At 44.7% G+C, this 26,170-nt stretch overlaps 1 protein-coding gene across 2 annotated transcripts in view; it reads right to left on the bottom strand.

Annotated features, from left to right (window-relative positions):
* The window catches only part of PAQR5 (progestin and adipoQ receptor family member 5), a 58,421-nt gene that overhangs the window by 25,970 nt on the left and 6,281 nt on the right, over positions 1-26,170 (bottom strand). For both annotated transcript variants that reach the window (XM_028100438.2, XM_028100440.2), the window contains one exon: positions 15,641-15,806. In XM_028100438.2, coding sequence (XP_027956239.1) covers positions 15,641-15,691 — 51 coding nt within the window. In that variant the 5' untranslated portion in view covers positions 15,692-15,806. The remainder of the gene's footprint in view (positions 1-15,640; positions 15,807-26,170) is intronic.

Here is a 26,170-nt window from a genome sequence, read left to right as displayed (position 1 = left end):
CGCGGCCGAAATTGGGGGTCTAGCATTCCATCTCACATTTCAGTCTTCCCTTTATAAAGAAAAATAATTTATTAAGGCATTGGCCTCTTATTAAAATGTAAAGACTCCAGAACAGAGCCACTGTTGTTGATGATTCATGCCTTCACATGAATGAGTTTAGCAGATCTTGTGTAGGAGGCGATCTCATGACCGGGGGGCCTGCAGAGCGCTGGGCACATGGGGGGCAGTAGCCCACAGGAAGGGGGCTGCAGGACAGCTCGGACACGGGGCCCCCAGGGGGGTAGTGGAGGGACAGGAGCCAGAGGGGGAGACCGCCTACATTTTGCTGGTGGTGACACAGGGTGTGACTACCGTTCTTCCTTCTTCGGATCCTGCATTTGGGGAAGCGAGAAAAGGCACCAACAGTCAAGGGCCCGGGGAGAACAGAAGGGCTGGGAAATTCACAAGCTGGACCACTTGACCGCACTCAAGAATCTTGCCACAGACCTGCGGAGGCTACTTGACCACCACCGCCAGGACTGGGCCTATTATTAAAAGAAATCTCCTCTGACCTGCTATCCTGACCCGAGACACGGATGGGAAGCCCGCTAACCATGCCGTAGAGACAGGATTTAAAGCAGCCCTTCCAAAAAAAAAAAAAAAAACGACAGATAGATAAAGAATGGACAAAAGAAAGGGAGTCCTTCAGTCCCAGAAGAGCCTGTTCTGACCGCTCCTTCCCTCCTCAACTTGAACCTCAGTTTATTAGGCCCAAAATGCTAGATGTGCTCTTGTTCTGAGCCCCTCTGAGTAGGGGAAAGGAGTGGCATTCCCTCCATCTTCCCACTCTGGCCTTGCCAAAGCGCTTTGCATCGACTAGATCTCAAAAGAAAGCATGCTACATAAATCTAAACAACAAATGAAACATTTGAAAACAATTTTGTATTCATACCCAGTCTCAACCCCCAAAGGCAAATTGCAATCATTGCCTTTAGTACTCCGTAGCTGGGTCTCATTCCCAAGCACCCCCAGGTTAGCAGGTGCTGGCTAATTTGCACAGTGGAATTGATTTGTAGGAATACACCTCGCATCCCTGGTTGCAGGCTAGGCAGTTTAATACGAAATGAAATCAAATTGTGTGCAGCCTATTATTTAGAAGTGAGAATGCCCAGGTTCTCGGGGTGGAAGGCCACAGCAGCGGGTTTTTCTTTTAAGTGCCTGCCAAGTCTTGGTTTCCAGGAAAGACACTGTGCAGCCGCCAGCTGATGCCTGAAATTCCACTGCGACCATTTCAAACCCTTGGTTTCTCTAGCCATTAATCACCTGGGGAAAATCATCGCACGTTCTGGCTCACGGTAAATAGGAGCAGGTTCTGACAGCAGGCCGTGGGTGGGGCGAGGCAGAGTGGGGGGGGTCAGGTGCTGTCAGGGAGGCAATCTGCATTTCCCGCCCAAATTTCAAGGAGTCCTCATGACCTTGTGAGGGACAGCCTTTCATTGTCCCCATTTCACAGAAAAGGAAACTGAGGCCCAGGGAGGTTAAGACATTTTCCAAGCTCCCGGAAGCTGGGGGGGAGGGGCAAATCTGAAAGCTGCATGCACACCTCAGACTTCATTTCTTCGGCCTCTTACGCTATCATGGGCCTCTCAGAAGGGCTCTGGGGGAGAGGAAGCACTCATCCCTTGACCTGTGGTGTGATTTAGGACTGTCAAGCACTTCTCGGGGCGTCAGTTTCTTTAGTACTCCATACTACTTTAGTACTAAAATTCAAGACCCTCACACCCCCCACCCCCATACCTCAGAATGTGACTGTCTTTGGGAGACAGGATCTTTAAAGGGGATGAAGTTACAATGAGGCTGTCGGGGTGGATCCTGGTCCCATCTGACTGGCATCTCTTAGAAGCAGGGGCGACACCAGGGGAAGGCGTGCACAGAGGAACGGCCACGTAAGGGGCAGCACAGAGGCCCCGTCTACAAGCCAAGGAGAGAGGTAGGTCTTCCAGAGAACCAACCTTCGCCCACACCTTGATCTTGGACTTCCAGGCTCCAGAACTGTGACAAGTAAATTTCTGTTCGTCCAGTCAGTCTGTGGCACGCTGTGATGGCACCCTGAGCTGGCTGGTTGGGTAACAATTTCTCTAAATCAGTGCCTTGGAAATGTTCTTCCACAGGTGTCAGCAGATGGCCCAGGGATCTTGTTGTAACTCGATGGGTCTAGGGGAGCATCTGCCACTCCTCACAAGCTCCCAGGGCACGCATGACAGGCCCACCCCGTCCCTCAGCATCCGGCGGTCACCTCCCTGCCCAGAATCCAATTCATTGCAAAATACGAGGTTCCCTTTAGGTAAGAGGAACAAGATGCACCTAAAGACACGGGCACAAAAAGCCAAAGCAGGAGAGACGGACAAGGGAGGAGTCTGGTGAGGTGTTTGCGGGCAGAAGGCACGGAGGTAACAGAGAAGGCAAAGGGCAGGCCACGAGCTGATGCACCGATTACAAACTGCCATTTAAGGGAGTGCGTGCAGTGTCCTTGGCACCAGGTTGGACACAAAGCCACTGTCTTATGCAGGACAGACCACGCTTAGCCCTGGCCAGAGGGAGCACTTAGGATCTCAATTAAAATACCATAAAACCGCTTGTACACAACTCACATGCAATTACTAGAACTACAAGTAGGCTGAAATAATAGCCAGCCATTGTCAGTATTAAGCAATGACAGGTGAATGTCGTTGAGAACTTTGGTGTCGTGTTTTTAAAAAAATAAGCGTCTGATGTTCAGTCGAGAAGAAGGATGCTTTTGGTACATGTGCCCCAATATTTACAGAAAATGAAGCTGAATTTCTTATGGCTGAACATAAAAGTTGGATAAAAAGTAATTAACCAAACTACATCTCACTATCTAAGATGGAGGATCCAAAGGATATTAGTAATTTAATAGACAATAAAGTGACAAAAAGCCACATAAAATGTCTTAAAAAATTAGTATTGCTCCATTCAGGTGTGGTGTACCAGGGTGAAAAGTCCCACTGAATGACTAGCACTACACACAGCACAGACCTACAGAAGCAGCAAGGAAGTTGAAACAATGGCACATTCCATCAGTTTTCCCTTTGTTGTAAAAATGCAGTCTTTAAGAACTAGGAAAACAATTTTCAATTGTAGGTGCTGATTTAAAAATCCGCCATGGACTAGGCTGTGGTAACAGTGTAACATGATTGGAAAGTCTGCGGCAGGCAGGATTACGGCCCCCCAGAGCTGTCCACGCCCTCATCCCAGAAACTGTGACCATGTAAGGTTAACGTGGTAAAGGAGAATGAAGGTCACAGATGGAATTAAGGCTGCTGATCAGCTAACCTTAATATAGGGAGATGATCGGGATTATCCAGGCGAGCCTGGTGTAATCCCAGGGTCCTTAAAAGCGGAAGGAGGGGGCAGAAGAAGAGAGGCAGAGGGAGATGAGGCCATAGAAGAATGGACAGAGATGCCACACTGTTGGCTCTGAAGTCAGGCAGGGGCTGGGAACCGATGACGCAGGTGGCCTCGAGAACCTGGAACAGGCAAGAAAATAGATTCTCCCCTCGAGCCTCCACCAACACCTTGATTTTAGCCTAGTGAGACCCATGTTTTAAAGCCACCAAGTCTGTAGTAATTTGTTCTGGCAACAGTACAAAGTCAGAATTTGACCAAACATCCAAAAGCAATCTGAGAGCTGGAAATAAATGGCAATACATGGTCTCGGTTTCTTACTGGGAGGACTGATGACTTCCTTTGGAAAATTCAAAGATGGTGTGTAACATTCTCCAAATCTTCTCCAATATGGGACATTTTTTTTTAAGATTTTATTTATCTGAGAGAGTGAGAGAGAGAGCATGTGAGCATGAGCAGGGGAAGAGGCAGGCAGAGGGAGATGCAAACTCCCGGCTGAGCAAAGAGACTGATGTGGGGCTCGATCCCGGGACCCTGGGATCATGCCCTGAGCCGAAGGCAGATGCTTAACCCCCTGAGCCACCCAGGCGCCCCCAAGATGGGACAGCTTGCTGAAACGCATATCAAACTTGACCATAAACCTCTGATTCACACCATGGGAATGCCAAATAAATGCCATTATATTCTTAGATTTCATCTAGACAAGATGCAAGATGATGGAAAGAAATCAGTGAAACAGAGGGTCCTCAAATACAGAGCAAACCCCATCTTGGGGAGGAAATGACATTAATTTTGGGTCTGAGCACTTCACAGGCATTCATGATGGGATGTTGTTAGCAAAAGCTTACAAAAATATCAAGGTTTGGCTACTTCACTTTTAAAGGGATTCAAAGTACACATTTATTATCTTAGATACGTATAGGATTTTTCTAAACCAAAGGAGCCACATGCGAAATATGTAACAAAAATGATGTTTGAATAAAATAAAACTTAAAAAAAGGAACAAAATCATCTCTGAACTATGGAAGAGAAGATTCACATACAAATAATCCTGAAAATAACTTCCATACAGATTACTTCTCTGAGCATTATAGATTATAGTACAATTTTCACTAAGCAAAATATTGCTCTATCAGTTTTCTTTATGGTATCTTTTTTCTTGAAAAAATAAAAATCAAATGTAAGTACTTTATGGATCTAGGTATTAAGAGAGAGTAAAAAGAGCCATATAGAAGATTGAAATGTATATATAATTAAAATATGACATAATTTTTCTTCTTAATTGTAATTATCATATACAACTTCACTGTTTGAATTTGATAAAAGTTATAGTTCATTTCTGATTCTAAATATGGCTTTAAGAATATTTTCCAATAATTCCAGTTGTTCTACCTTAGCAGAACTGAGCAGAAACTCAACAGAAGTTTCTCCCAAATGAAATTAATTAAAAAAAAAAAAAACAAACTAAGACTCAGGGACTCAAGAATAGTGGTCTAATTTGGAATTACTGTTAATAGAATACAAATTATGTGATAATGTTGATTACAGCAGTATAACCCATAATTTTGCTGAAATAAAGGCAAAAAATAAATTTAATGGAATAAACATGTAGTAACTTATAAATTATGTATGTTTTTACTTTATTACTCATCCAAACATCACTTAATCCATCAATACAACATAGAGATATGTGCAACAACCATTAAATTTAGTTGTCTTTGCTATTTTGCTGACTTCTGCTATATAAAAATTAGAGCTTTACCTATACCCTTTCGTGATTATGAAGGGATATTTGTCAAGGGAGGACAGAACCATTCTATAGAACTCTTTGCTAGCTCCGTACGTAACTTCTACACATTCTGTGGTCTCCACGGTTCTCCTGATTCAGACCCAGCGCATGTTAGGAGCGGACCCTGTTTCACTGGAGCATCATGGGAGGACTGCACGGTCAAGACTGTCAACCCCATTTTACAGATAAGGAGACTAAAGCTCAATGGGAGACGTTTCCAAGGCCATAATTAATAGCAGAACCAAGATGTAACCGCTAGTCTGTTGGCTTGCAAAAGCCCATTATGCTTCACTGCAACCACCCAAGTGAAACGAGCGATTGCTATGGTGGATGGAAATGCTAGGCATGAGCAGAGTTCTCAGAAGGGAAAGGTCACTGGGACCCTCTACCCACGATGGGGGAAGCACCGGAAAGAATGGCTGGGGGCCTTCTGGCTTGGGAAGAAAGATGTCACGGAAGATCCTTCTGACTAAAACAATGAAAATGCTAGATGAACTCTGCATCGTCTGTTGGATAAATGTATCAGCAAGATGGCAACAAAAGTAAGAAAGTAACAAATCTCCCTAACAAAGGGCAACTGGGAGCCCCATGTGGGAAGGTGCCTTCAGAGTTTCTGCTCCTAGGCTCTGCAAATAAAAGATGAACCCTACAGCCCCTCAAAGGCAGACTTTGCCATTAAGGCTAGGACTCTAAAGGTGAAAGAATGTGAAACAAATCCCACCAGGCGGAAGGAGACATTAAGGAAAATTGTCTCTCTGAAACAATCTCTCCCCAGAATTCAGAACCATCAGCTAGATTTCATATGGCTTTCTGATCCAAGCCCACACTACTTCTATGGTCCAAGAAATCTCCAGTAGTAAAATTAAAGTGGTTACAAATAAATAGAGGTCAAAGTTTTGTGGCTCCCTCAGGTAAGTAACAAAAGCAAATGCAAATCCTTTCTGGGGGACTTCTGCTTTAACACAACAAGCACGCCCATGCCTGCAACCAGCACCAGGCCTCAGAAACAGCAAAAACCATCGATGGCAGAAAGAAAGCTCAAGGAATAGATGCTGAAATATAAAATCAGTATGTTCAATATGTTTAAAGAAATAGCTTAAAAATATTAATGAAAATAGACTTAAAAAGAATCTAATATAACTCGGAAGTTAAACACTGAAATAAAAAGTCACTGAAGGGATAAATAGCAGACAGATCTCACTGAAGAGAAAATTAGTGAACTGAAAGCAGATTCAAAGAAAGCAGTTCAGGGAGATTAAGAGGTAGATATGAAAAACAAACAGCGCCTGGATGGCTCAGTTGGTTAAGCATCTGCCTTCGGCTCAGGTCACAATCCCCAGGTCCCGGGATCGAGCTTTGCATTGGGTTCCTTGCTCAGCGGAGAGCTTGCTTTTCCCTCTCCCTCTACCCCTCCCCCCCACCCATGTTTGCTCACTCTCTCTCTCTCTCTCATAAATAAAATCTTAAAAAAAAGGAAAGAAAAACCAAATTAGAGAATATTTCTCCAAAAAGAGAAAAATACAATGGTTTCGTTGTGATATTTGAAGACAAACTTAGGCTTCTAGAAATTTTTGAACGTTGCCAGTCCTCAGATCCAAGAAGTTAGGTGTGGCAGGGACAGTTGGGGTTCACCAAATATCCCATTTGCTTTCCTACGTTTCTCAGCCTTTTCTGCAGTTAGGGTTGGGGCCATGTGACTATTTCTACTTAATGTGACATCTAGATCAGGTCAGTTAAAGCAGGGTGTCTTCTTGTAGTAGATATCATGATGCACTCAGCAGGGAACACTGCCCTCCTTCAGAACTGAGCCACCCATCCCTCTATGGGAACTTCTTTTGGCAAAGGCCACTACACTGACCACGTTATACTCCCTGCCCAGCAGCAGCACACACATCCACTGATGGTGGATATGAAGTCCTGGCTTCCTTTTCTCATTTGGGGTAAGTCTGAAGGACAAACCCCATTCTAGAACATTCTGTGTGGTCAGCAGAGGCCTTGCCCTTCCTGCCTAGTATAATTTTTCATGTTATGATGCTGGAGTAGCCACCAGGCTAATATAGAGCATGTTTCTAGATATTAACTATAAAACAAGTGGAGGAGAAAATCAAATGTTAAAAGGCAAAAAGAAATAAGGATGTAAAACTCAATCCAAAGAAAACAAGAAAGGAAAGGACAACTCAACAGAGAAAATAACAAATAGAAACCACATAAGATGATCAAAATAAATGTAAATATATCAATAATCTTTATAAACATAAACAGACTAAACTGTCCAGTTAAATGACAAATACTGTCAAACTAGATAAAACCCAACGGTGTGCCATTTACATGAGATACAGTTAAAATATAAGGAAAGGGAGGCATTAAAAGTCAAAGGAAGGAAGGAAATAAACCAGAAAAATAACAAAAACAACAAAGCTGGAGTTGCTATATGACTGTGGGACAGATTCTAAGATAGAAAGCATTACTACTTAGCAAGAGAATCACTATAAAATATTAAGAAATTTACTGCACTAGGAAGATATTGCATAAATTCGGATGTACCTAAAAAACACAGGCTCAAAATATATAAAGCAAAAACTGACTTATGTACGAGGAGTAATTCACAAATCTGCCATCATGGTGGAAGATTTTAACATATCTCAATGCTGGATAGATCAGACAGAATAAAATTAGTAATAATAAACAAATTTTTGAACTTACAGGACATATATGCAATACTGCCCCCAACAATTGAAGATTATACATTATTTTCAGGCACACTTAGAAGATTTATGAAAACTGATCAGGTGTTAAACCATAAAGCTAGTCTGAACAAATTTCAAGGATGGGAATTATACAGAAGACACTCTCAGGCTGCAATCAATTAATTTAAATCAATAACAAAACTCCAGACTTTGGGGGAATTAAAAAAATACACACACACTTCTAAGCAATTTTAAGTTACATAAGAAATCAAAATGGAAATTAGAAATGAATTCAAAAAGCACATGTGGTCTGCAGTAAAAGCAGTACTTGAGGGAAATATATGTACTCAGTTGCTGACATTAGAAGGCAGAGTATAATTAACTTAAGAAGTTAGAGAAGAAACAGCAAAAGGAACCCAAAGCAGAAATAAAATAATAAAAAATAACAGACACTAGAGATATAAAATACATAACAGAGAGGCTCCACTGAGCCACAAATCCACCTCTTTTCAAATATTAAAAAAAAAAAAAAAAGACAAACTGGCAAGATTAAGAGGAGAAAAAAGCAAAACCACATGATTATGTCAATAGACACAGAAAAAGCATTTCACAAGATCTAATACTCTTTCACGATACAAAGACACTTGACAAAATAGGAATAAAACTCCTTCAACCCAGAGGCACCTGGGTGGCTCAGTCCATTAAGCCTCAGACTCTTGGTTTCAGCTCAGGTCATGATCTCAGTGTGTGAGGTCAAGCCCCGTGTGCAGCACCCCCCACCCCTCCCCGTGGAGCCCTGCCTTGAGCCTCTCCTTGAGCCCCATGACGGGCTCTGCGCTCAGGGAGGAGTCTGCCTGACGTCTGCTTGAGATTTTCTCTTTCCCTTTCCCTTTCCCCCTTCCCCTCTGCCCCTCTCCCCACTCTCTCTCTCTCAATAAATTAATAAAATCTTAAAAGAAAAATTTTTTTAAACTTCTTCAACCTAGTAAAGGCCACCTATGAGAAACTCACAGCTAACACACCTAGTGCTGGAAAATGGAATGCTTTCCCCCTAAGATCAGGAACAAGATAAGGACGTCTGCTCTCACCACTTCCATGCCATATCAGGGTGGACGTTCCAGCTAGGTCAACTGGACAAGGAAAAGAAAGAAAAGGCATCTAGATAGGAAAGCAAGATGCAAAACTATATTTTCAGGTGATATAATCTCACATATAGGAAATCCTAAAGGATCCACTAAAAAACTATTAGAACTAATAAATGAGTTCAGCAAGGTTGCAGAATGTAGGATCAATATACCCAAAACTTAGGTTTATTTTTATATACTAGCAATGAACAATCTGAAAATGAATTAAAGGGAATAATTCCATGTACAGCAACATCAAAAACAATACAATGCTTAGGAATAAATTTCAAAAACTCTTTTAATGGTATGAGACCTGTGCACTGAAAACTACAAAATATCACTGAAAGAAATTAAAGACCTAAATAAATGCAAAGACATCCCATGTTCACAGATTAAAAGACTTACTATTGTTAAGATGGTAATGCTCCCCAAATTGATCAACAGATTCAATGCAATCCCTAAAATAAATCCCAGCTGCCTTTTTGTTCATTTATTTTGCAGAAATTGACATGCTGATCCTTAAATTCATATGGAAATGCAAGAGACCCCGAACAGTCAAACAATCTGGAAAAGGAAAAACAAAGTTGAAAGATCCACATTTCTCAAGTCTTACTACAAAGCTACAGTAACGAAGACGGGGTGGTATTGGCATAAGAACAGACAAATCAACAGAACAGAAGTTAGAGTCCAGAAGTAAACCCTCACATTTATACTCAATTGACTTTCAATAAAAGGGCCAAAACAATTTATTGAAGAAGGAATAGTCTTACCAAAAAATGATGCTGGAACTACTTGATACCAACATATATATACATAAAAAGAAGAAAGTTGGACTCCTATCCCACGCCACATACAATAATTAACTCAAACATGGATCACAGACCTAAATGTAAGAGATAAAACTCTTAGAAGAAAATATAGAACTAAATCTTCATGACCTCAAATTAGCCAAAGGATTCTTAGATAGGACACCAAAATCACAAGCAAGAAAATAATAAAAAAAATAGGGGCGCCTGGGTGGCTCAGTCGGTTAAGCGGCTGCCTTCGGCTCAGGTCGTGATCCCAGGGTCCTGGCTCCCTGCTCAGCGGAGAGCCTGCTTCTTCCTCTCCCTCTGCCTGCCACTCTGCCTACTTGTGCTTGCTCTCTATCTCTCTGTCAAATAAATAAATAAAAATCTTTAAAAAAACAAATAAAAATAAATAAAAAAAGAAAATAATAAAAAAATAGATAATAGCAAAATTTAACACTTTTGTGCTTCAAAGGATACCATCAGTAAAGTGAAAAGACGGTGCACAGAATGGGAGAAAATATTTGCAAGTCATATATCTGATAAGGGAATTATATCCAGAATATGTAAAGAACACTTATGATTCAACAACAAAAAGACAAATGACTCAATTTAAAAATGAGGAAAAGTCTTGAACAGGTATTTCTCCAAAGAAGATACACGAACAGACAATAAGCACAAGAAAAGATGTTCAACCTCACTAATCGTTAGGGAAATGCAAATCAAAAATACATCCTACACAGTGGGATGACTACTGTTAAAAAACAAACAAACAAACAAAACCAGAAAACATGTGTTCACAAGGATGTTGAGAAACTGGAACCCTTGTGAGCTGTTGATGGGAACATAAAATGGCACAGCCACTGTGGAAAACAGTATGGTGGTTCCTCAAAAAATTACAAATAGAATTACCAAATGATCCAGCAATTCCACTTTTGGTTATATACCCAAAAGAACTGAAAGCAAGATCTCAAAGAAATATCTGTACACCTATGTTCATAGCAGCATTATTCACAACAGCTAAAACACAGAAGTAATCCAGTATCTATTGATGAGGGAATGAGTAAGCAAAATCTGGTAGATACATACAAGAATATTATCCAGCCATAAAAATGAAGGAAATTCTGACATGTACAACATGGATGAACCTTAAGGACATTACGCTAAGTGAAATTAATAAGCCAGTCACAAAAAGACAAACACTGTATGATTCCATTTATAGAAGGTACCAGAATAGTCAAAATCATAAAGACAGAAAGTAGAAGGACGGTTTTCAGAAGCTAAGGGGAGGGGGAAATGGGGAGTTATTGTTTAATGGGTATAGAGTTTCAGTTTTACAAGATAAAAAGAATTATGGAGATATATGATGGTGCTCGCTGCACAACAATGTGAATATATTTAATACCATTGAACTGTGCACTTAAAATTGGGTAAGATGGTAAATTTTATGTAAAATGTATTATACTGCAATAAAAAAAATAGTTCAGCATAGAGTTACCACATGATCCAACATTCCACTCCTAGGCGTGTACTTAAGAGAACTGAAAACATGTTCATACAAAAACGTATACTCAAATGTTCATAGCAGCATTATTTGTAACAGCCAAAAAAACAGAAACTCAAGGGTCCATCAACTAATGAATGAATAAACAAACAGCGGTACATCCATACGATGGAATATTATGTAGCCACAAAACAAATGAAGTACTAATACATGGTACAGCATGAATGAACCTTGAAAACATTTATGCTCAGTGAAAGAAGGCATTTGCAAAAGGCCACCTATTATACAATCACGTTTATATGAATTACGGAGAGGAGGCAAATCCACAGAGACAGAAAGTAAATCAGTGGTTGCCATGGCAAGTAGGAAATGACTGCTAATGGGTACAGAGTTTCTTTCTAGGGTAATGAAACTGTTCTAAAATTGACCATGGTGAGAGTTTGTGCAACAGACTTTGTGTATGTCACCATACTAAAACCCCCGGGGCTGCGTACTTTTAAAGGATGAATTTTATGGTATGTGAATTATATCTCAACAAAGCTGTTATAAAAAAAAAAAAAACAACTTCCCACACAGAAAATTCAGCTGCAAGATGAGTCATTCCATCCACCACTCCACAGGCTGCCATACATGTAGATTAGCAGGTAACGGTGCTCCCCTGGGTGGGAGGGGCGCAAGGTGGTGGCCCTGCGGGACAATCATGCAGGTACCTTCTATGACCCACTCAGGAACACAGAAATCTAATATTATACGAAGTTTTCCATAGAACAAATAAGAAAGGCTCTCCAACTCATTGTGGTTGGCACAATCATAACCCAAATCTAGACAATGGCAGTATCCGAAGGAAACATTACAAGTCAACTCATTAGAATTAAGGCTCCTGAACAGGAGCACGTGGGTGGCTCAGTCGGTTAAGCATCTGCCTTTGGCTCAGGTCATGATCTCAGGTTCCGGGGATCAAGCCCCTGGGATCAAGCCCCGCATGGGCTCCTTGCTCAGCAGGGAAACTGATTCTCCCTCTCCCTCTCCCTCTCCCCCTGCTTGTGCTCTCTCTCTCTTTCTCAAGTAAAAAAAAAAAAAAAGTTCCTAAACAAAACACTAGCTGATTCCAGCAATACATTAAAAAGATATTACATCATGACCAAGTTTTATTTAAATGCAAGGTTGACTTAAACATTACTAAACTGGTCGGTGTAATTCACCACGCTAATAACTTAAACAAATCATACACGACCATCTCAAAAGATGCATTGATAGGGAAAAAAAGGGTTCTGTAAATTTCATTCCTAATTAAAGGGAAAAAATCCTAGAAAACAAGGGGTAGAAAGGAATATCCTTGACTCGATAAAAGTTATTTACATACACACACACAGACACACATAGAGCTACATTATTTTAAATGATGAAATGGTGAAAGCATTCCTTTTTTTTTTTTTTAAGATTTTATTTATTTATTTGACAGAGAGACAAGCGAGAGAGGGAACACAAGCAGGGGGAGTGGGAGAGGGAGAAGCAGGCTTCCCACTGAGCAGGGAGCCCGATGCGGGGCTCAATCCCAGGACCCTGGGATCACGACCTGAGCCGAAGGCAGACGCTTAACGACTGAGCCACCCAGGCACCCCTGAAAGCATTCCTTTTCGTTAAAATCAAGAACAATATAAAGATGCCTGCAATCATGCTTCATATTGTATTTTTTTTAAAGATCTTATTCATGAGAGAGAGAACACATGTGAGCAAGAGCATAAGCAGGGGAGAGGGGCAGAGGGAGAGGGACAGGCAGACTCCCTGCTTGGCAGGGAGCCCGACGTGGGGCTCGATCCCAGAACCCCAAGGTCATGATCAAGCCAAAGGCAGATGCTTAACCAACGGGAGCCACCCAGGTACCCATTCATATTGTATTTTAATAAGCTCCTGATGATTCTGATGGCGGGGATCCAAGCACCCACTTTGAGAAACCCTGAGCTGGAGAAACCATTTGCCTATTGAGTTGGCTCCTGGGTCCTTAGGGCCCAAGCCCTCCTACCCAACACCACACCATCTGGCTATGCTTCCGTTCTTTCATAATAATCCCACTGTTCTATTTCATTTTTCTTGGACCCTCACAATAGCCCTGTGAGACTAAATTAACAGATATTATCTCCACTTTACAGATCAGGAAACTTAGGCTCAGAGAGGGTGGGGAAGTGGCCCAGTCCACACAGCTCATTAATATGCTAAAGGAGAGGCTATCCAGGGTCCCTGTACGAAGACCTGATGATGGTAACTGCAGCCGACATTACTGACTTGACCCCATGTGCCGGGCACTTCACACGGGCCATCTCATAACCGTAACCCCAGGAAGCAGATATTCCCATCACCCCATTTTACAGGTGCAGAAACTGAGGTAGGGAAATTAAGTATCTTGCCCAAGGTCACTCCACAGACTGGGGATCAGAACCCAAAGAGCCCACCAAAAATAAGCTTAGCATTTGTAGGAGGTCTATTCTAAATATTCATGCAAATTACGTATGCATTTTTCTCAATATGCTTGCACCTGTTTTAACAACAAACATTTCTGTCCCGCTCCCCCAGCAAATCTTCAAATAAAAGTACCCTCCAGGCAGGCAGAGCCACTGTTCGCTCCACGGCCTCACGAACCTTGAGCATGGGGCCCCAAAGCCCGGTAGTGGATGTAGGTGCCCAAGGAAGGTTTCGAAGCAAACAGTGGATGTGAGGCGCGATGTTGGTTCTCCACCTGACTAGCGCCATTTTACCAAAAAAGACACTGTCACCTCCAACCTCTGTGAAAACCTGGACAGAGGAGACACGTTCCTCTTTAGCCCTCCAGGGTTTTCTGGCCCTCGTCTTCAGGATCCCCACACTTCAGAAGCCCACAAAGTAGCCATTGAGACCTTCACTTCCCCCTTCACGTCTTTCCTGGGCACATGCTCTGAATGCGAGCTTGCCCAAAACACCCAGGGAGACATCTCAGCAGCACCCATGACCCCTCTTCCAAGAGTCCCCACGCCTGCTCGCTGCTTCCCTGTCCCCAGGCCTTTGTCCACACCCGTCCTGCCACCTGTTCTGGTCGGCCCACCTCCCACCTCCGACCCACCCTCAAGCCATCTTAAAGATCGCCCTGAGCCCTTCTTCCCCCATGATGGAAGTAACCGGTCCCTCCTCTGGGTCTTTCAGGACACACCCTCACCCATTTGGCAACAGAAGCGGGAGTCCATATTTTACAATCCTTAGGGGCAGGATTTGTATGGGATTATTCAGAGTCCGGTGCGGAGTGACACCTTGCACATGGCAGGGCGTCAAGAAAAATTTCGTGAGTGGATGAATCAAAGAATCACCCGTGCTCCCACTAATCGCAGCCACTGGTGGTCTGTGGGTAGAAGCCAGTGGAGAACCGCACCAGGAGGAGGCACGGCCCTGGGAACACACAGGAGGCGTTCTGTGAGGCCAGCCTCATTTTTAATTTGTCTGTCACCTACTGTGTCCCTCGCCTCTTCCCACCAGACTGCTCTGCCCCATGTCCCATCACCCCCCAGTGCCACCTAGCTGCAGCCACCCAGCCGCACAGGCTTTTGGACAGAGCCTGGCAGGCTGCCCGCTCCTCATCTCTGTGCGCGGGGCTGAGCACGCCCAGGACTTAGGCTTCTGAGGGAAGTCGGAAGTGCTTGGCAGTCAGCAGCGTGGAAGGGTCTCCCTTCAGTCTGTGACATCCTCCAGATGAAACTTCCCACCCTGGCTCGTCTTCAGTCAAAAAGGAAGGGAATGTGACGCGGCAACAAGAGAGTGTTAAGAAGTGACGTTTGCTCTGCCAGGGAAGGGGGGTGCGCCGGCAGAGGGGCCTCACCTCAGGCCGCTTACAGATGCGGATTGTCAAGGCCTACCAGGTGTCTTGGAGTGGCCGCCTGTGAGCTCCGGGGCCCAGGAGTCCACGATGGGGCCAGGGCTGAGGCCCACGAGACCACCCTCCTCCTCACTCCTGCAAGTGATACGGACAAGGGCAAAGCCACACACCCGAGGCGACTTGAGCCCTGGCCTGCTTTCCAGCACCCCAGGGAGGGGCCCAAAGGAAACGTCTACCCAGCAGGACGCCACTGGCTACATGTCTTCAGCTCGAATGTGGAGTCTCAAGAAAGACTTTGCTTCGGGATGAAATACAGACGTCACAGGGAAGGGTTACAATGCCAACAGTCTCAGGATCCCGCCCATTTCCAGGTTCAGTGTAGGTAGGGGAGACGGGGCTGCTGGCTGAAGACAAAGCCGGCACCCCCCGCTCCCCACCCGGGGCAGAGACCACACAGCGCCCTCGTCACTGCCCGGAACTCAACCACCGGACCCACAGCACATACCTGGGGCATCTGGTCGATGCTAAACAGCCGGGGCAGCTTCAGGCTCAGCATCTTGAAGCTGGGTTGGGGGGGGAAGGCCGGTGGTGGACCGCAGCTCCCCGTCACCAGCTCAGAGTCCTGACAATGCCCAGGGTGCCTGTGGCCGGTCGGTACCCGGGCTACTTCCCTGAAAGAGGACGGCGTGAAGAAATCCAGTCAGCCTCAGCCCAACTCCAGCTGGATCAAGACTGTCAGATTGTTTAACCACGGAACAAACACTTGCTTGTGATGGCAAAATAATCAGGCTTCCTTAAAAACAGCAACAGAACTATCAGAGCACTGAGTCATTTATTCCAAGAGTGCTGGAGGGGGGTCATTCACTCATGATATGGGTGATCATAAAGTTGGAGAGCCAGAAGGGCCACGGAGGCCACCGGGTCCCCTCACGTCGGACATCAGGGCCAGAGGGGCAGAATGACTTCTCTAAGGTTGTGTGGCTAGGGGAGAGCAGGAGTGGCTGGCTCTTGGCTGCATCGTGGGCAGACCGTGTGATCCCAAGTCTGTGTCCACTCAGTGGGCAGACGAGGACAAGGGCCATGCCCCCGATCACCCAAAGAAAAGCAGCTCTTCCAGAAGGCCGACGGGCATTGTTGCCCTGAGACACACACACGAACCAGACAAGTAAATCCGAGGCACTTGTTGGAGACACAGCAACTCCGAGTAACAAGGCTGTTTAAATGCAGGATTAAGACTGCTTAACAGCTGTGAGTAATGTGAGCTAGAGGGACCCGAAACCCTCAGGACACACCTAAGAAACAGAAACTTGCCAGCTGGGTTTAGCTGAGAAAGAGCAGTGCTAGGAATTTACCCTGGTTAATGCCTCCCCTGCTCCCATCACCACTGGGCCAAGATCTGCCACCTCCTTAGAGCCCCCCCTCCCCCCCACCCCGAGGAATTCCCTGCCTCTGAAGGTCCAGAGACCTTGCCTGTACTTCTCGTGTGACACCAACCGCCGCCTCTGCCTGCAAGCAAAGCTACCTGCTCAGGTGCTTGGAAAGGAACCTCCTGGGATGGCCGGAAACTCAGGGTGTATGCGTGGCTCATGCTGGGCCTTCAGCGAAATGCTTGTTTAACACCATTCATTAAAGCAATGGTTGCTCATCCTCTGAACTTACAGTGTGTTTTGTTTTTTGTGGTTTGTTTATACTTTGATGCTTATTATAGTTCCTTATGTTTTATGTGTTAGTATCTGGAACTCTGTAGCAAACACAATGTATTTGTGTTTCACTGCCATAAATTTGCTTCTTTCTTAAAACCATTGATGTAAGTATTATTCACAATATTCCAAATGCGGAAACAACCCAAGTGTCCACCAGCAGACAAAAAAACAAAATACAGTCTATGCAGACGATGGAATATTATTCAGTCTTAAAAAGGAATGATATTGTTGATCTGTGCTTCAACATCAATGAAACTTGAAAACATTATGCTAAGGGAAACAAGCCAGTCAGAAAAGGACACATGTTCGATGATCCCACTTATACGAGGTACCGAGACTAGGCAAATTCACACGGACAAAAAGGGGATTAGAGGCTGGGTTGGCGGAAGAATGGGGCGTTGTTGTGTAATGGGTACTGAGTTTCCGTCTGGGATGATAAAAAGTTCTGGAAACGGGGGTGGTGATGGTTGCACAACATTCTGACCATGATGTCACCGAATGATACGCTTAAAAATGGTTAAAATAGTCAATTTTACATTGTGCATATTTTACCACCATAAAAACTTGTGTAAAATTTCCGATCCAAGTTACAGAATAATGCAGAAAATACATTTTTAAGAAAATAATTTTGAAAGCATATTTTACTTAGGTTAAAGAAAATAAAAGTTAATACTTTGCAAACAACATTGACGTGAGTGGGCCACAGCACACCTTGGTTCTCTCGGTTTTACAGTCCTAATTACCAAGACTCCCAACACTCTCCGAAGCACCACGAATTCACCCAGTGGCAGGCCACGAGGTGGAGGTCCGGTACTGGGGGGACCTCAGGCACACCAGGAAATCCTCCAACAATAACGGGACCAAGGCTGGTCTCCAGAGACCTGCCCACCTTGGTCCTCTGGTTCTTCCTCGAGTAGCCTCAATGTCATGGGCAAGGCAAGGAAAAGAAATGGTCCCCTACTCGCCCAGCACACACCATCCCAATAGGATGACCAGAGTAAACTGCAAACATAAAGGGTAATGACAATAGCATATGAGTCACCCATTTCTTCATTCAGCCACTGTTTGCTGCATGTTTATCATGTGACAAGTAGTGGTAAGGCTAACTGAGTAGTTAAGGATTCTCTGTGGGTTGCTACAGCTTGAAGGACAAGGTGAGAATTTAACAGATATAAAAATTGTATGGGTTTGGGGCGCCTGGGTGGCACAGTCGGTTAAGCGGCTGGCTCTTGGTTTCGGCTCAGGTCATGAGCTCAGGGTCCTGGGATTGAGCCCCACATCAGGCTCCATGTTCAGCGGGGAGTCTGCTCGAGGATTCTCTCTCTCCCTCTCCCTCTGCTCCTCCCCCGTTCATGCTTGCTCGCTCGCTCTCTCTCTCTAAAATAAATAAATAAATATTTTAAAAATTGTATCGGTTTGTGACACAAAGAATGGAGGGAAGTAGGCATCCTCCATACCATTCTCTTCTTTCACTGCACGGGGAAACAAGATGAATAAGACAGTCACTGTCCCCAAGAAATGTATAAAGAAAGAGAGGAGACACCCAACTAGCCAGCACAAGTCACCCTGAGAAGGAGGGAAACTCTCACTCACACTGCACCAAGCCTGTACTGGTCACCTTGCCCCCCAGCCCATCTCATTCACCCCCACTGTGGCCATCTCAGGAGGCAAGGCAGGGCGGGGAAGGGCCTGGGTGCTGGATTCCAGCCACTGGCATTCAAAGACTGGTTCATCAGTTCCTGTGCGACCCTGGGCAAGGAACGTTAACACCCGTGCCTCAGTTTCCCTAAGGGTAACGTGGAAATAACAGTAGTACTTTCTTCATGGGGATGTCGTTATGATTAAAAGACAGAACCCACGTGAAGGGCCTGCCATAAAGTAAGGGTCCAACAAACACTTGCTATTATTATGAATTTTCAGAGAGGAAAATTCATTTTCTATTTTACAGGCAGGAAAATGGAAGCGTGGAAAGCTATAGGGCTTGCCCGAGATCACATAGCTAGTGGCTAGTAGAATTGGATTTGATTTCTGGTTTCATAAGTTTCCTTTTCAAAAGAAAATGGACTTTGAATAAAGGTTATGAAGAGCACAGAGCACTAGGTCTTACTTTCCCTTTGCTACTGAAAGAAGATGGACAACGCAGAGTGTTTACTCTGTTTATAACCCAAAGGCTAAAGGATGGCCCTCCTTATCTGTTAATCAGGTTGAGACAAACTCTCAGGTAAGACTTGACCTTGGCTTTTTTAAAGCGGGAGATTTCTTGTGTCGTGTCTTTCTGCCAAGGAGGTAAGAACTCTTCCATTAAACCATTGTTAGGCTGCATCTGAAACGTAAAGCTTTCTGTCTGTTGAAATCGTGAAACATCCCTGGATGGTCGTGGAAAGTCAGAAAGAGTGGCAGATGACTCATATGTCGTATCCCTTCTTAATCACGGCAAATAAAATTGAACGTCAAATGAACTCACCAGTCTTTTTACTTCCCATCACACGCCAAGCTCTTAATTTCACCAACACTATAAAAACCAGAGTGTAATTTCCAGTATTTCAAACAGCAGCTTGGTTTGCTCTCTCTGTCTACAGAGGCCTAGAAACAAGAGTGAATAAAACAAAAAGGCTTTGGACAGTTCCCATTAGAGACACAATGTGAAGCTTTGCCAATATTTCATTGGTATATTGGCATTCCATGTTGAGATTTCATTTAAATGAGGGCTCCACAGCTTAAAAATATGTTTTAAAATAGCTAGAAAGGGGAAAATGTGCTATAACATACTCTCCAAGACCTGCCAAGTTCTCCTGAAATAGCCCTAAAAAACACTTAAAAAAAAAAAAAGGCCAAATTATCACAACAAAATCACCATCAAATTTCCGGCTAGTCCTCTCAGATTTCTCAGATTTCAGACCAAACAAAATTAATACAAGGTGAAATTTGCACCTAACCACCTCATCCCTCTCAGGCTAGCGCTCCATCCACATTCCTGGAGGTCCCTCCCCTCAGAAATTTCATGCTATACACTGTGGATCCCAGACCTTGTGGACTTGGCCGGCAAAACTTGTAACCTCCCAAATAGGTCTACATATAAGGTTGCTGAATAGAAGTTGATGGCCTATCTTCCCAATGAGAGGGTCCAAAAAATGTGTAACTTCTAGGGATGCAAATGAACTAGTACACAATCTCTAACATTAACTTACTAACGTGGCTAGACATATTAGAATCCCTTCCTATATCCAACATACTAATTTTAAAATACTGCTTTTTCCACTCACATCTCACAGAAGTTAGCGTATTCAAAATCTTCACATGCATCTTCGATAACAGTATCTTCATAACTATGGCCACGTTTTGGAATTACTAATATAGTTTAAGTAAAAAATATTCTCATTTCCATATATAAGTTATTTGAAGTCTGTGTTTTTTTGAGAGACAGAACATGTGGTGGGGGGGAGGGGCAGAGGAGAGGGAGAGAGAGAATCTCAAGCCAGCTCCAGGCCCAGTGCAGAGCCCCATGTGGGGCTCCATCTCACAACCCTGAGATCACGACCTAAGATCATGATCAAAGCCTAAATCAAGATATCAAGAGTCAGGACCCTTAACCGATTGAGCCACCCAGGAGTCCCCGAAGTCTATACTTTAGAGAAGCTGTGTTTAATTAAGCTGCTGCTACAAGATGTATCCTGAGTCAGAAGTATTCATTTGCTATTATTATACTCCCCATGATTTGCTTTCAAACACTTGAGACAGTGTGATATGAAATTGTTAGGTCTAACCCATAACCCTGGGGTGGTGGTGAATTAGCATTTGAAAGACTAACCATAAACTCACACTCCAGAGGCCACACCTGTGGTTCAGCTGGGGTTATTTCTGATCCACACCAAAGAGTTTGCGAATTAGCACAATGGGTGCTGTTTAATTGGAGAAATGAGTGGAAGAGAAGACATGGGAGCTGATAAGGATGGCCCAGGCGCCCTTCCTCTTGCATGAGCGGGGATGGCGACGGATGCCCCAGGGCGGCTCCCCTCTGAATGAGTCCAGGTGAGCCCTGTAGGGAGGATTCAGGAGCCTAAAGCCAGGAAGTCCAGCTGATGCAGGCCCCCAGACAAATGTTGTATCAACCTTGCACGTGCTTACAGAAAAGTTACGCAAAAGTGATCCTAAGAGAGCAGAGGGTTGGGAATCTCCTGCCCACAGAATAGGCCGTCCTGCTTCTGCACCTGCTGAAAAACAGGTGCATGGCGGTGGAACTCGGCCTGAGACTCACTGCACCGTGCCGCCTGGCAGTGAGGGTGTGGGGGTCCCCTCGCTCTCAGGTACCTCTAAACACTGATAGAGCCCACGACTGCATCTCAACGCACTTCCAGACACTCTCAGCTGGAAGTGACACCACTGTTTTGTGTCCCAGGGGAAAAAATGCTGCCAATCATAATCAGGAGATGATATCACTGATTGGCAAAGAATCCTGATTTCAGAGCTCGTAAAACAGCACCACATAGGAATTGAGGAAATAAAGAAATTGTGAATGAGCGATTGGCTTGGGTCAGTTTGCAATGGCTACTCTTTTTTTTTTTTTTAGGATTTTATGTATTTATTTGACAGAGAGAGACACAGCGAGAGAGGGAACACAAGCAGGGGGAGAGGGAGAGGGAGAAGCAGGCTCCCCGCCGAGCAGGGAGCCCGATGCGGGACTCGATCCCAGGACCCTGGGATCATGACCTGAGCCGAAGGCAGACGCTTAACGACCGAGCTACCCAGGTGCCCCTGCAATGGCTATTCTTTCCATCTTCCTACTCTGCTCTTGAAAGGGATCAAGGTCTCCTTTATAACAAAACCAGTTCTCACAAATGGGATGTCGGGCCCCTGGGAATAAATCTCAATCTGGGTGTTAGACTTTCTGCCTAAATCTCCATCTGTATTACATTTTCTGTCTCTTTCATTTGCTTGTGTGCGTCAGGTGCCCTCTCGAAGGATCCAAACAAGCACGGACGGGGAGAGTTTCGGGTTACTGTATCTCCCCCAAACAGCCCATACAGCCAGCCAATTGTTCAAAATAAAGGAATGCAGTGGCCCCAAACGTAAAAACTCTGGATGGACCCAACTATTATGCCACTTCCTCTTTTCTGAAAAAAAAAAATATGCTGGAAAACAAAAAACTCATAGTCGGGCATATGTAGCAAAAACAAAGAAGGCTGTTTGCTAGGGAATTTTTCCCATGCTTGCTTTAGAAAACTAGAAACATGAGATCAGGAAGCTCCTGAGAGGTCTCTAATCCAAGTTACCACTGGATGCATGAATTTCATCAATGGCATTACAGACAAGAAGTCATATATTTGACCCAAAGAAGCAACGTTCACAGAGGGAGTTCAGGATTCATGAGTAGACAGTGGGGAGGACAGGAGAGAGGACAGTCACCCCTTTCTGCCCAGACGGGCTGGCCAGCCCCCCTCTGATTCCCCCCTTCCCCTGGGGCTCCTGTTTAGGTCTCCTTCATGTTAAACAGAAAACAGCACAGAGCCCAGGAGGCAACTGAGGCAGAGTTTCCATCCCATTACTGTGCCAGAAGGCCCCTCTCAGAGGACCACCAAATGGTCCTCACCATCACAGAGGGTTTAACTTGCACTAGGGAAGGTGGGGGACAGGAGTGGGCAGAGTCTAAGAGCAGCCCCAAGCCTCCTTCATACTCCTGCTTTACCTTAAAAATGCATATGAAAATCAAAAAATTTTGTGCATCAAAGGGTACTATCAAGAGAGTGAAAAACAAGGGCGCCGGGGTGGCGCAGTGATTAAGCGTCTGCCTTCGGCTCAGGTCATGGTCCTCGGGTCCTGGGATGAAGCCCCGCATCGGGCTCCCTGCTCCGCGGGAAGCCTGCTTCTCCCTCTCCCACTCCCCCTGCTTGTGTTCCCTCTCTCGCTATGTCTCTATCATAAAATCTTAAAAAAAAAGAGAGAGAGAGAGACTGAAAAACAGAAAATATTGCAAACCATATACCCGATGAGATTAATATCCAAAATATATAAAGAACTCCTACAATTCAACAACAATAACCCAATTCAAAAATGGGCAAAGGACTTAAGTAGACATTTCTCCAAAGAACACACACACATGGCCGATAAGCACATGAAAACCTGTGGTTCAGCTGCACTAGTCATTAGGGAAATCTAAGTCAAAACTACAGTGAGATACCACTTCACACCACTAGGATGGTTATTATCAAAAAAAAAAAAAAAAAGTAACAAGTGTTGACGAGTATGTAGAAAAACTGGAAAAACTTAGTGTATCTCTGGTAGGAATGTAAAATGGTGCAACCACTCTGGAAAACAGTATGGTGGTTCCTCAAAAAATGACCCAGAGAATTACTATAGGATCCAGAAATTCCACTTCTGGGCATATACCCAGCAGGGACCAAACAGATATCTGTACACCCATATTCAGAGCAGCAGTGTTCACAATAGCCAAAAGGTAGAAGTGCCCCAAGTGTCCATCAGCAGATGACTGAGCACAATGCAGAAGAGACATGCAATGGGATGTTATTCAGCCTTCAAAAGGAATAAAATTCTGACACATGTGACCACATGGATGAACCCTAAAAACATCATGTTAAGTGAATAAGCTAGACAAAAAAGGACAAACATTGTGTGATTCCACTTATAAGAGGTCCCTAGAATAGGCAAATTTATAGACAGAAAATAGAATAGAGGTTGCCAGGGCCTGGAGAGGGGGGGAAATGGGAAGTCACTGTTCAATGGGTGATGATGAAAATGTTCTGGAAATGGACAGTGATGATGTTTGTACAACACTGTGACTGTAAATAATGTCACTGAACTTAACACTTAAAAATAGTTGAAATGGTGGACACCTGGGTGGCTCAGTCGGTTAAGCGTCCGACTCTTTTTTTTTTTTAAGATTTTATTTATTTATTTGACAGAGAGAGACACAGTGAGAGAGGGAACACAAGCAGGGGGAGTGGAAAAGGGAGAAGCAGGCTTCCCACAGAGCAGGCAGCCTGATGCGGGGCTCGATCCCAGGGCTCTGGGATCATGACCTGAGCCAATGGCAGACACTTAACGACTGAGCCACCCAGGTGCCCCTAAGCATCTGACTCTTGATCTCAGCTCAGGTCTTGATCTCAGGCTAATGAGTTCAAGCCCCCTGTGGAGCCTACTTAAAAAAAAAAATGGTTAAAATGGTAAATTTTACATTATGCATATTTTGCCACAATAAAAAAGTATCTAAAAAAAGCACGTGAGGGGCGCCTGGGTGGCTCAGATGGTTAAGCATCTGCCTTCAGCTCAGCTCATGATCCCGGGGTCCTGGGATCGAGCCCCACGTCGGGCTCCTTGCTCAGCAGGAAGCCTGCTTCTCCCTCTCCCTCTGCCTCTCCCTCTCCTCATGCTCTCTCTCTCTCTCTGTATCTCTGTGTCTCAAATGAATAAATAAAAATCTTTTAAAAAAGCACGTGAGTTTTATAGTCTGCTCCATCACTGGGCTATGTTTGTATTAACATAAAAATTTATTTTCTCCAAATCTTCCAGAAAAATACAAATCATAAATATATACATATGGTCTCAGTCCATTCAGGCTGCTCTAACAAAAAACCATAGAGTGGGTGGCTTATAAACAGCAAACAGTTGGAGCACCTGGGTGGCTCAGTCGTTAAGCATCTGCTTTCGGCTCAGGTCACGATCGCAGGGTCCTGGAATCGAGCCCCGCAGCATCGGGCTCCCTGGTCATCGGGGAGTCTGCTTTTTCCCTCTCCCTCTGCTGCTGCTCCCCCAGCTTGTGCGCTCGCTCGCTCTCTCTCTCTCTCTCTCTCTCTGGCAAATAAATAAATAAAATCTTAAAAAAATAATCCAGCAAACACTTATTGCCCACAGTTCCGGAGGCTGGAAGTCCAAGATCGGGGGGCAGCATGGTTGGGTTCCGGTGAAGGCCCTCTTCTGGTTGCAGACTTCGCACTCACTGCCACGTCCTCATAGGGAAAGGGCCTCTTTCCTAAGGGCACGAATCCCACACGAGGGCCCCAGGCCTCCCTCCCTTCCCTCAAGCATCCCGCCACCCACAGCTCTGTGGGTCCTCAGCTCTCCCCCTTGTAGAGCTGTTCTTGCTGGGATAACTCCTCTCCCCTCATGGCAGCTGCTGAGACCTGAGATTTGCCCAGCTCTCTGTCACCTACCACCACCTCTCTCTCCGTTGTCAACTGCACCCAAATCAGTTTCCCTGGAAGCCCCAGCCTCAGCGCACGTCCAAGCACACAGCGAATCCCAAAGCCCTCAAGGTCTGTCCTAGGCACTGGGGGGATGCAGACTGCTAGGCTTTCAGACTTCTCTGAGTGCCTCAAGGAGCTTCCAATCTGCTGGAGACCAGAGAGCCAGCACACTGTCCCTGTGTGGGGACAGGAAGGTCCCGAGTCCAGAGAGGTGAAAAGAGCTGAACCGGGGGGGGGGGGGGGGGGAGGGGCGGAGGGGTAGAAAATGAACAGGAGGGGTGTGGTGGGATGAAAGAGTATGGAAAGCAGAGGCTCTGGGCTTCCAAACTGTTTCAAAAATAAGAGGCAAGAAAAAAACAAATTGCTAGCATGATACTGTAGAGGTGGATACATGACATTATACGCTGTGAAAGCACACTGAATGGAACGTACAACAGTGTGAACCCTGACGTAACTATGTGCATGTTAATAATGTATCAGTGTCGGTTCATCAGTTGTAACCAATGTACCACGCCAAGGGAGGCTATTAATAATAGCGGAAGGGGGTGGGCGGGAAGGGGGCACTGGGAACTCCTACTTCCTGCACATGTTTTTAAAAACCTAAAACTGCTGTAAAAAGAATAAAGTATATTAAGAAAAACAAATGTAGGTCAACATCAAAAAATAAGGGACCTCAGAAAAACCTGGACTCCAGTCTCTCTTGACAGATCTGAAGGTCAAGTTCACATATAGCTAGAACTTGCTGTTCCTTCTTTCTGGGTAAACGGAGCAAACGCAGTCAGGTTCATGGCAGACCCCCCATGTCTGCCAGGCTTGGCCCCAAGCTCTGCGTTTTTGGGCTCTGGTGATCAAGGTCAGGTGTCTGATGACAGACACAGGGACAGCCAGGGTCTCAGAGTGCCACGTCCCACAGGCTGGGAAATAATGACATCCATGAAGGAAGGGAGTAAGACCAAGGCAGTTTTCAGTCAAGTTGAGTTTGATTTGTACAGATTTACAGTTTAAAAATATGTGACCACATCGTGAAGGAGAGATCAAGGGTGCAGATCGATTTAGGAGGCAGAGAGAGGTGACTTTCAAAGGTCCTCCAGAGGGAGGAGAGCAGACAAAAGATCCAAGGGATGAGAAAAAGTC

The sequence above is a fragment of the Eumetopias jubatus genome, unplaced genomic scaffold (assembly GCF_037043125.1).
Source record: "Eumetopias jubatus isolate StellerSeaLion01/CBP00866 unplaced genomic scaffold, mEumJub1_p1.0 scaffold_7, whole genome shotgun sequence".
Classification (NCBI taxonomy): domain Eukaryota; kingdom Metazoa; phylum Chordata; class Mammalia; order Carnivora; family Otariidae; genus Eumetopias; species Eumetopias jubatus.
The sequence above is the reverse complement of the archived record's forward strand: the minus strand, read 5'-3'. Positions and strand labels throughout refer to the sequence as shown.